The sequence below is a fragment of the Sylvia atricapilla genome, chromosome 10, assembly GCF_009819655.1.
Source record: "Sylvia atricapilla isolate bSylAtr1 chromosome 10, bSylAtr1.pri, whole genome shotgun sequence".
Lineage (NCBI taxonomy): Eukaryota > Metazoa > Chordata > Aves > Passeriformes > Sylviidae > Sylvia > Sylvia atricapilla.
The window spans coordinates 5,429,524-5,441,742 of NC_089149.1; the positions used below are offsets into that span (position 1 = coordinate 5,429,524).

Consider the following 12,219-nt stretch of genomic DNA (forward strand, 5'->3'; position numbering starts at 1 on the left):
AAACCTTTGTTACATTTGACCACTGATTTTTGATTAGGCATTGCACTGAGTTGTGCTCTGCCATGATCCTTCCCCTCTGGAAAGCCACAAATGATTCACAGGAACAGAAAGGCAGAGTTGTATGAATTTTATGCTGCTAAAAGAGACAAGAAAATCTAAATGTTCTCTCACACTGATCTCTCATAGACATTTGTCCACATCACCACACTCCAGGCAATCTTTGCTCAGCAGCACAAGATTTCACTGTGAGACACCAACGTCTTGGAGAACCAGGGAAGTCACTGAAGTGTAAAAGAGGGGTTCTTTTGCATAATGCTCTTTCTAATCAAGATTATTAAGGCCTCTAATTTCAGGGAATAGCACTCCGCTCTGTCCAAAGGCAGTCTTAAACGTTTAGTATAAAATCCTAATTATGTTAATTTCATAATTCCATCTGAAATGCTTTGTAACATTGGAGATATCTTTTTCTTTTAGTGACCCAAATCAACCAGTGCCGCAAGACACAAAATTCATCCACACGAAACCAAACCGTTTCGAAGAAGTAGCATGGACCAGATATTCTCAGAAAGACCAACTGTATCTTCACATTGGATTAAAACCACGAGTTAAAGAACACTACAGGGCCAATAAAGTGAACCTTTGGTTGGAACTGGTACCTCATCTGCACAATCTTAACGACATTTCACAGTATACCTCTACCACAACTAAAGTGCCATCGACTGATAATACCTTCAGACCCACAAGGAAAAATTCTGTTTCAGTTACTTCAGCCTTTCCTACAGCCAAACAAGACGATCCCAAACAACAACCAAGCCCATTTTCAGTGGATCAAAGGGACTACTCGACGGAATTGAGCGTTACCATCGCAGTTGGCGCCTCTTTGCTGTTCCTGAACATTTTGGCCTTTGCAGCACTGTACTACAAAAAGGACAAGAGGAGACACGACGTTCACAGGAGGTGTAGCCCACAACGTACCACTACCAATGATCTCACCCATGCACAAGAAGAGGAGATAATGTCCCTCCAAATGAAGCACACTGACTTGGATCATGAATGTGAGTCCATCCATCCACATGAGGTGGTTCTCCGGACCGCCTGCCCCCCAGACTACACGCTAGCTATGAGAAGGTCTCCTGATGACATCCCCTTAATGACACCCAACACCATCACAATGATCCCCAACACTATACCAGGGATTCAGCCCCTACACACATTCAACACATTTACTGGAGGACAGAACAATACTCTGCCCCATCCTCATCCCCACCCCCATTCACACTCAACAACCAGGGTATAGCCAGACAAGACGAAACAAACTTTATTTTTTTGATGGATTACAGTAGGTGATATTACTGAAGATTACTTGGCTTTCAACCTACAAGACTCTTACTATTTAAATATGGAGGAATATTATGTGAATATACATATCAAGAACATTCGGGGTTTTGAAAAAAAAATGAATTGTACATATATCAAATGAACTTAAGAAACAGACAAAACAAAAGAGAAAAAAAGAAACAAAAAACAAAAAAATCCAACTGTTTGCAATTGCTTGAAGCAGTTGTCCTGAATGATACTTTTTCATTCACATTCAAGTATTAATTTTTTGAAGATTTAAGTTACATAATGGAATTAGGCATGTGCAACACAAACAGGAAAGAACTATGACTGAAAATTTTAAAAACCTATAAATATGCACAAGGGACACACTAATGGAATGTCAGATAATTTTCACCAATTTTTATTTGGACCTGTTTTCTTGTGTAGACCATATTTACATATTTGAATAAGTACACAAAGCACCAATGCTGTTAAGGCCTTAGAAAGGGGCTCATGCTGAAATCTGCCAGTCAGAGAAGTTTTACAGCCTGGCAGGTACAACATTATCACATAAGTGCTGTCAGTATAAAAGTTGTGGGAATAAAGAAAACTGGATCTTTTTAGCACGATGTGCATGATAATTTATATGCTTGGTGGCTGTGCTGCTGATTAAGCCGTAATTAAAATTCTTCTCATCCCACTGGAGTTTTTAATAGAAGCTTTCTCCATCAATTGGCACAACCTAAAGAAGTTTTTTAAAGGGGCAAAAGTAATTACAGTAAAATATTTTATGGTAGCTTCCGAAAGAGAAGGGATTGCAACAGTTCTTAAAGGTATTTATGGCATTCTAGGTATACAGTGGTGGACCCTCACTGATATGAATCCCAGACAAAAAAAATGTATACTATTAATGCTCTTTTTCCTTTCCACCAAAATAATTTCTAATTTTCAGATAACTATAACTTTAATGGAACCTCCTTTGATGAAGGATTTATAATTTGCTGTGATTTAGTTACAGAGTATTTTTGTTCAAATTGATAAGGTAAAGTGCGTCCAAAAATTTAATTGCAACGACATTTTGCCGTTTAAAAATGCCCCAATATTACTGCTCTGATTACACCTTTCAGTTTATTGTTTCAACTCATGTTGCATGTTACCAAGTTTACTTATAATATCTTAATATAATGTTAATTCCCTTTTTGCTATACATTAGCATTGTCATTCCAATCAATTCTCTAGACCAGATGGCAAGAGTGCAGAAAAAGAGTGTATATGAAAACGGGGAGAGAGTCAACAACTGGAAATTTAAAAATCAGGATACTATATATGTTTGTGTGATTTGAAGTGAATGTTCTAAAATCACAAGAAATTTTTCATTCCCCTTTTGCTTTCCAGTAATTCTATACCATGGTCCTTTCAAAACGTTTGTATATGTAATCAGATGTACATTTATATAAAAGAAATAATTGAGATGGACTTAAGAGCACATCCCTGATAAATACTTTCTCTCTTACCTGTACTATATTTCTATTAGACTAAAGTTATGTGATTTTTTTTTACATTTTTTCAAATTACTAGCAATTTTGATAGTTTGTAAGATAATGCGAAGAACTTTCTCTGACAAACTAACTGCAGTAACAGAAACATTTCTTTTCAGTTACTCTTTTTCAAGAATGAAAGCTTATTACACACAAAAATTGTATACTACTTGATGGAAAATTACTTTGTATTTCTTGGCCATATTACTGGTCACTGAGTGAAATAAAGATAATCTGGATAACGAATATTATTCCAATGTTAAGAGACCTGATCTTTGCTCATTAAAGAGCTAAAATGTTTATTGCTGTTTTGTCATTTTTTAATGAAGTAATGGTAACTGTCTCAAATAAAGAGTAATATCTTAAGACCAGTCTGGATTTTGAAGACATGAGGGTGCCTTCTACAATTAATAAAACTGCATATTTATGGGCCAGCCCCACCACAGCCATTTTTTACAGAAATACTGACATTGTGACTGTCACCACATGTAAATCTCCTCCAGATTTCAGGTATGAGTTAAAAATGCAATATCAACACAGAAAAAACCCCAACAAAAACAAAAACAACCCAAAAACCAACACCAAAACAAAACAAAACCAGGCAAGGAACAGGCCAATTGAAATAAATCTGCAGTATTCCATGATGGGAAAAAAAAATTACCTGGGTTTTATTGGGTGATTGAAGTTTTATCATAAAAGATTGCTGAGAAGTTTAAAGCATGTTTGCTAACATTAAAAATTAAGCTGAAACCAAAATAAAGTATTACAATTTCAGTTATTTTACTAACCTATTTAACAAAAAAAAAAAAAAGAAAAAAAAAAAAAAAAAGGAAACCCATGCACTTAGTACGTGTTATAGTCCCCAGTTCTAAATGAAGGTCTTTTTGTAGAAGCATAAAAAATAGTCTTCAAAATCCAGGGCGGTCTGTGTGCAATTTCTGCCTGATGTGGTTGTGCTTTTAGACTGTGACCTGCCAATGTAAACCAATAAAAAGAATTGTCTGCCATCTGATAATTATTGTTTAACAAGAAGATTGTATTTTGCTATGTTGATGAAACAAAACAAAAAAAAACAACAAAAATATTGATGGCCATAAAACAAGACATTAATGAAATATGATTTTATGTGCTTTTCTTAACTTTATCAAAACCAAAATAACTTTCTACTATAGTTTATTTGTGGCCATATATCTATATATCTCTATATATACAGTATCTGGTAATTGTTTACTTTTATTAGTTACAAAATAAATGATTTAGGTAAACCAAGCATGACAATACACTTTATTTCTGTCAGCCAATAGTATTTAAAATGTGAAAGATGAAGGCAACAACACAAATTTTCTCACTCCTGTTTGGGAAAAAACAAAAAGTCCATTCCTGTGATGCAGATACTGTGAATGATATTTTAGTGGCTACTTTATACTGACATTACAGCAGCTGGTTTTCCAAAAGTAAGATGGTGTCCCACGTTTTAACACAACATCAAGAAAGAGATGTTTTAAAGCTGAAATGAAAAGACAAGAAATGGTTTTGGAATATATTCATATGCTTCATGGAATATAAGTTTGTTCTTTTCAAAGTATTTTATCTATTTGATTTGTTTTTTCATGGTAGCCTACACAAAAGCAAAACTGAGTGTGATATTTAATTCTTGTATCATCCTCGGACCAGATTTCCAATAAAATTAGGATATCAGTCAGTCTTTAGAAGTTCAGTAAAAATATAAAGAGCCTGCATTTATTGGTTTCACACTTTTGTAAATATGTTTGCAGACCTTTTTAAGAAAATGTATTCTACCGTTTTGAGAAAAAAAACCAAACAAACAATGGAATCATTGTCTCGTTTATCTATTAAAATTACAGGCAATATAATGTGCTGTGCTGACATTTCTAGGAGAAATAAAACCGATAAAAACCGCATTTTGCTCCATGGTATCTCAGTTGGTTGTAGCTGGTATTCTCCACCCACAGAAGACTTGCCAGGCATGGATGAACTTCCTGGATAAAATCCTCCACAGGAAAAGGGGGTCGTTGTTTCTGTTGTCTGTACTGAACATGGATTCCTGTGTCACGAGTCTTTAATTATCGGATGTTTTTGTTACTCAAACACCCGGATGAATAGAGGTCTAAGAAATAAACACGTTACAGTTTTAAAGACACCACTGCACAGAAGATGCTGGAATTTCTGTTGCCAACTTCACTAGGAGATGAAACAGCTGACTTCATAGGAAGCTGTCAAACATCATGGTATTCCTTTGATGTTTGGAAGTTGTTCCTTTTTCCCTGTGGTGTTACTTTAAAATATTGGCCTTTCCCCCCACCTTTTTTTCTAGCATTGAACAGTTACAGATGGTCGCTTTTTAATGTAAGCGAACGTTAGGTAATTTAATTATTATTGTGAAAATGTGCTTCCAAATAAATTAGATTAATGGGAAATTCCCTTCAGAGGTTTTGTTATTTTTCATTCAAAGCTCTTGTCAAAATATCTGTTGCAACAGTTCTGCTTTTTTTTTTATTTTTTTTAGTCTGCAAGCTAAGGGACTTTCTCCAAATAACATTAAAAATCTTTTTCTATTTGAAATAATAGCACTATAAGATTAAGATGCCCTCCTGAGGCCTCCAAGTAAATACGAACAATTTGAAACGTGGCAAATGGGCTTTTTCTCTAAACATTCTAATTTGATTCCATCCTGGCACATCAATACATTTGTATGCAGACCAGAAATCAGCAGCATTTGATAAGGTGTTCAAGAGAACTTCACAGCAGAATCGATGAGTTCATCACCAGCCATGCACAAAGTCCCTTTTCTCTTAGGTTCTGTTCATGCCATTGTATAATTAATTTCTTATATACAGGTTCAGTAAAATCTTAACGTTGTGAAATGGGAAATGGTTAGAACAAGGTAATGAATTTTATCTGGTGGAAAATGTTTAGGAAAAAACCTGTTGAGAGTCACCTAGGAGGTGTAGATTTTTATATGCAACCTGGCTTCGTTCCTTCCTGTTGCTATTATAATTCTCAGTAATTTGTACACCTGGGAAACCATCATTTCTGTAATAAGCTTTAGTTTTGAAAAAGAATTTAAGTCTTGTATGTAAATTGTGGATTAAAACCTGAGTTTCGTGTCCCTTTGCTACTGGGATGAATGAAAAACCTCACAGAAGTGCAACAAATTCGTACAAGCACATTTTATACAGTCTCTTGATATTTATTTTGTTTCCATTTGAAGATGAAAGTACCACCACTGCAGTAGAAGCCGTGCATTTGTCTCAGAAAATGCCTTCTTGTGTCTATATGCATCTGCCTCCACATGCACACCCACAGGCAGCCAATAAAGGAGATCTCAAACCATGTGACTAACCAGGGAATTTTACCTTTTTTGCACCATTCAAAGGTGTGGAGGCAACACCTGCCCCTCATTCTGCAATCTCCACTGTCATTGAGCAGCTGATAAGATGATGAGAATGTTTTCAGCTGCAGCTGAAATCGAGTTTATTGTGGGACCACTGGAATCAATGAAGCCCTGACAATTTACACCAGCTATCGATCTGCTTCCGGACCTTTAATGTTCATCATGGCTCATCTCACTGTCCAATTTTGCAAATCTCCTCATGCACAGGAACACCCACTCATAGAAATTATTACAAGTACAACTATCCTGATTTATGAGCACTACCAGGCTTTAAAATATGCTTATGGATATTTGCATGTAAGACCAAAATTGTGGGGGAAAATTGTCTGCTATATTAAAAAAAAAACCCTGAAATTACATGGATGCAAAGGAAAGATTAGTACCAGAGTTTGCAGCCCTGGCACACTGTAGAATTTTTTACATTAAAGTCTATATAGAAAGGAACATCTAGTTCTTCCTGATCCTTAAATCTATATGTTGACCTATATGTCAAAGACACAATTACACTTTACAGCAGTTGGAAGTCTGCTCTGTTCTGTTCCATTCTGGAAGGGAAGAGACAGACAACTGGGCCACATGTTGCTACAAATTCAGGACAGAAATAGCTGGGTTTTCTCTGTCATCTGAATTTTCCCCTCTCAATGTCAGCAAGGCCAGGCAACAGCATCTGTGAGCTACGCTTTATAACGATGCCATTGAAAAAAAAATAAAAAAGGTGGAGTTTTTAAGCCTATAGGGCTACCCAGTTTCTTTTCTTTACAGCTATAAGAGCCAGTAACTTTTTTTCAAATCGAAGTTGATACCACTGGCATTCAGACGTGGTAATACCAGAGCTCAGCTAACAAGAGGTTGGTGAAAGATTGTATGAGCTGAAAACACTTCAACTGCATTATTAAAAATACAAAGGAAAGGGAAAAAAAATTCATCTAGTGATTCTGTTCAGTTCACTAACTGAAGTCAGGGAGTCTGACTGGACCTCCTGGGTGTGAATGATAGAAAAGGAAATTCTGGGACTAAAAAGCGGTTGTGGGCCAGACCCTGTGAACTTGATTTATACTTGATAAATTTTCCCTGGAATAAAATGAGTGGGGCAGAACCTTGTGGGAGGGGGCTGTTTGGGAGGGTGAGGTTTACAGTGTACCTGTTTCATCCAGTGGTTTGCAGAAAGATCTTCTGCAGTAATTTTAAGCAATTAAGGCTATGAAAGGTTCTAGAAACAATCCATGGTTCATCCATGCTGACACCACATTTTCAGAAAATGCTATGCAATATTTCACTGATTGATGACAAACACATGGTTGTATAGTGTTGGTTTTTCTACTTCTCATAAGGTTACTCCTTTGTAGTGGTGAAATTCAGCTGAACTAATGAATAAATTTTACTCTTACTTGCACAGAGGTAAGTCGAGAGCAATTTCATGAAATTGGAAAGTGAGACCTTCACTATGGTAAATAACACCAAAAGCAATTCCTCTCATTCACCTAGGAGAGAGTCCCTTGTTCAGCCATGTGCTCATTTTCTCTTTAACATCATCCATTTGCCATAAATGTATTTTTTCTCTCCCCAGTTATTAACTAGAATAAGTGTACCCTGCTGCCCACAGAAGATGAAGATAACAGGAGCCATTGGTTTCTTCTCATGAATCATGACTCCAGTGTCCGAAAGCAGAAAATGTAATAGAAGAAAAATAACAAGCCAGGGTTTGGGGTTGGGATTTGGGGTTTGGGTTTGTTTTGTTTTGGTCTTTATTCCTATAGACTGTTTTGAGTATCTTGATTCTCTGAAGGCGGACCAGAAGCCAGCAAAAGATACCACCTTAATTGCTGCAGCCAGGAACCTTTTTGGGCCTTTTCTTTTTGCCTTGTCCAAGAGGAAAGAGCAGGGCTAAGTTAATGAAAAAAAGACTTCTCTGGAAAAGCACTCCCAGCTGTACTTTGAGATACATCATGGAAGCAGGAAAACACCGCCAAATTTTGCTGTGCTTGACAGAAGAAGAAGCATTTCTAAAATTTAATACAATACTGATAGTAATTATATATCTGAGGGTTTGTTTTTTTTTTTAATAATACAAGTAATCCTTTTTCAGCAATACAGTTTGTCTTAAGTTTAAAAGGGCTTTTTGGTTACTAGAAGTTAGACTGTACTGTAATGTGAGTTCCTCTCTGTTGAATTCATATCCTGGCTCCATTCTACAATTCAACTCAGGGATTTTATTTTAAAACTAGAAACTCTTTTTTTTTTTTTTTTTTATTGGGTTGTTGCAGTATGGACTATTGCTAGGTGTAGTTTGCTGTCTCTAATTTATTCATAATTTACTTATAAGTCATAATCCTTTCATTTATGAATTTATTGTTTCTTGCTTCCTTACAGGTTTTGTCAGGCTTTTTAAAAATTGTTTCTTGTGTGATAACTGCAATTTTATTCTTCATTCCCTCTCACATCGCTTCTGCTGTCTCACACAAATGCAAATATTTGAAATAATTTAAATCTCTTTTCTTCACTTAATTTTATCAGTGTTCTTGTTCCTTCAGGTGGAAATTTCGCTTTAAATTGTTTTTCTTGTAGTTGCATATCTACCCAGGGATATCAATTAATGACCTCCCAGCTACAGGGATTGCTGTTCAGGGTGGGAATGGAAATCTAGGCTGCTCCAGTGTCTCCAGCATCCAGTGTGGGCAGGGCCAGCCTCTCGTGGCAAGGCACAAGAAGCCTTCAGTCAATAATGACAGCCAGCTGCCAGGGAGTTCGCAGCCATCCCTGAATTATCCACCACACACAGATGGTAATTTTTCCCTTTGAAAAATGCCAGAGGTGCAATTTCACAGGCAACTTGGAGCTGAGGCAAGCGTGTGCCTCCAGACATGAGCAGAGGCTCACAAACTCAACTGCTTGCTGCATTAAGACACTGAAAAATTAACACCTTGCCGCTCATGGCCACACTTGAGACAAGTGCTCCTGTATTTTTGTGGCTGTGCAGGCACTCAGACCTTTGCTCTCAAGTGGGTTTTGTTGCAGTGCCTGTCTCTGTGCTGCAGCTGCTCCATGGAGCTGAGGCCCTGCTGACCCCCTGCAGCAAACAGCCAAATTTCTGCTGACTGCACCTAAGAAAGATGAGAGGAATGAAATACAGGTGGGCAGCATCAAACCAAATCTTCTACTCATTTTTAACTTGGAACAGCCCTTTGCTTCCCTTCTCAAGGGAGCAGGAGGGTTGAAGTTTTGGGTATGATTGTTGGAGGTGTTTCTGCTGTAGGTCTGTGCTGGATGTGGAAGGTTATCAGCATGAAATTCTTCCTTCCTAAATTTAACTACCAGAGTTAGGTGCCTAGTGTAGGAATTTTAATATTGGATAAATCATTGTCTACTGGTTATATGTTTTTCCTTGCTGCCTAAGAGAGAACCAAGAGGAGGTGAACAGATTTACCATCCTTTCTGTCTTTCAGGTACACTTAAATACTGAAGCCTGACACAAGCAGTTATTTATACATATATATGTTATTAACAATCTTTTTTTTTTAGTTGCACAGATAAGAATTATAACTTTTCACACGCAGTTTTTATTTTATTGCGATGTGCCTCAGGCTGAGGAAGTAAGACCAGCAGTGATCAGAACTGAATGGCATGAAGTATTGAAAAATCCTCACTTAAAAGGCTTTATAGTGTAGAAACTTTAGGATAGTAAGCACAGCTATAACTGGGGGAAGCTGCTGATGGCTTCTATAGCATGGAATGCTTTTAAGAGTGGATTCTGCCTCAGGATGGTTGCATGGGCTGGAGTTGTTCTTATTTCTTTTATCTTTATAAATAGCTCCAAAATGAGATAGATGCATCCAAGATCAGGCACGGTGATGAGGTTTACAACACTTGCCAGTTCCACCTTGCTTCATTCCCTGTGATTTTGCTTTGTGAGGGGTAAGTCCCATTAGGAGCGAGTTAGCAAAGTGGAAATGCAGAACAGAGAAATGCCGTAGGGGAGAGAAAGCAGGGAAGAGGAGCTGGAGGGAAAACACCAGCCCAGAGGAGTGAATTTGGGAGATCAAACCACTACTGAGCAGCCTGGCACACCAGCAGAAATGGGGCTTCTTGTAGCACTTGGTGAGACTGCTGTGTTTTGCCAGTTTGAGCTTCTTTGATCAAATGGGCTGATTCTCCTCAGAAGTTAGCGTGGGTTTAGACACATTTAACACACAATAGCTGTACTTAACAAAAAAGACTGGCTGCCTGTTCTGGTGCAAGGGAGTCCTTATTTTATGCAGTCAGACATTCCACTTTCTCCTAGTTTTGAGTGTGTTTGCAGGCTTCAAACCTTTGTCTAAGGACTACCAGAGATGATAGGAACAGCAAGAGTTCACATGTGAAAAAGGATGAGAGTTGTATTTTCAAAAACTGCCCCAAAGCACAGGGGGTTTTATTAGCTGTAAGCAGCATCATAAATTATTTCTGTCAGCTCAGCAGCCTCCAGTTACCCTGTCACAGTGACTAGCACTATTTTAACCTGTGCTGAGCATGAAGATAATACAATGGCTGGCATTGATGTCAAGCATTTGCAGAAGGGTTTACATGAGTATTTTTAGACTTCTGTGTGGTCTCTGACATCCATGTGACAAGCACTTAGGGCCACAAGATTTATAAGAATGTACTTTAGAGCAATACTACACATAAATCATTGTAAACTTACTTTACCAGAGAGAGAACTGATTGTACTGTAAATCATTAGTACTATTAAGAGAGCTATGCAGAATATGATCACTTCTGTCTTGGAGAGGAGCTACATGAATGCCTTGGCTGCATTTGTTCAAACCTCTGAGCCTCACGCTGTGTGTTGCAATCAGATTAACTGAAAAGCTAAAAACAAACAGAACAAAACACATAAAGCTGATAGCAATATATTTGCCACACGCTGAGGTCAAAGAGGTGTAAATCCTGACAGATATTGATGGCTTCATTGCTTATGAAGCTATTAAACATCATCCATTTAGAGGAGAGATCAATAGGAAAAGGACCAGCTGAAGGGGACTACCTGTGGTGCAATCAGCACCAAGTGCACGTCCAGCCTGTTCATCTGTAAGGCTTCTGCAAAGCTGCTTTCTTGGGTTGGAACCCAAAGCTAGACAATTATGAATTTCAGATAACAGCTGCGAGCATTCCTTGGACTCATTAATTCCAAGAGCTTCAACAAACTCTCATTTATTTGAATAATTTGCCAAGAAGTTGCCATCTCATTAACCCAAATTCTGGGCATGGTATCCTTTGGTTTGCAGTAGAGGTGTTTGGGTTGGTATGATTTAACATGGCTCACATCTGATGAGAAGAAAGGAAGATTTTTCAATATTGACCATTACCTATGTACCCTTACCTTCAGTCCTGCATTCTCTGTGGCATTTTCTGAGGAGGAGAGCAAAGGAGCTTGTGCAGAACACTCACCTGGATATTAGCTGTTTGACTTTCATAAAATTAATGAAGAGCACTTCTGGGAAATGGGAGATGTCTTGTCTTTCATCCTTGACAACAGGAATTTCCCTGCTGGCGTTCAGACAGCTTCTGCAATTAGATTTGCATTAATATCTACTCTCTTCTCCATCTTCATTCCTATAGGTAAATGCTAATGAAACAAGAAATCTTGAACGTTCTTATTCAACTTCTGAGTGTAAAAAAAGTCTTTGACTGGCTGATGTTCGTGACACACAACCCTGGGATGTCATGAGGCTGTTGCACAGCTACACTCCAGCTTGGTGATTGGAATGCAACTGCTCTGTACAAGCATTGTGGCAGTGTAAAAAAACCATCCAGCTTTACACCACAAACACTCCAGCTTCCATAGCTCCTCCAGCTGCCTAGGCAATGCCAAAGTCTCATTGGAAAGTCAAGAAAGGCCATCAAAAGGCAGCACTGGCACTGGAAAGCATCTCTGCAGCAGGAGAGAGCAACCAACGAGCTCATTTCAGG

At 37.9% G+C, this 12,219-nt stretch overlaps 1 protein-coding gene across 2 annotated transcripts in view; it reads left to right on the forward strand.

The window, feature by feature from the left end:
• Positions 1–4,230, forward strand: part of NLGN1 (neuroligin 1) — a 300,385-nt gene extending 296,155 nt beyond the window's left edge. For both annotated transcript variants that reach the window (XM_066325745.1, XM_066325746.1), the window contains one exon: positions 475–4,230. In XM_066325745.1, the coding sequence (XP_066181842.1) occupies positions 475–1,297 (823 nt within the window). In that variant the 3' untranslated portion in view covers positions 1,298–4,230. The remainder of the gene's footprint in view (positions 1–474) is intronic.
• The last annotated feature ends 7,989 nt before the right edge of the window (positions 4,231–12,219 follow it).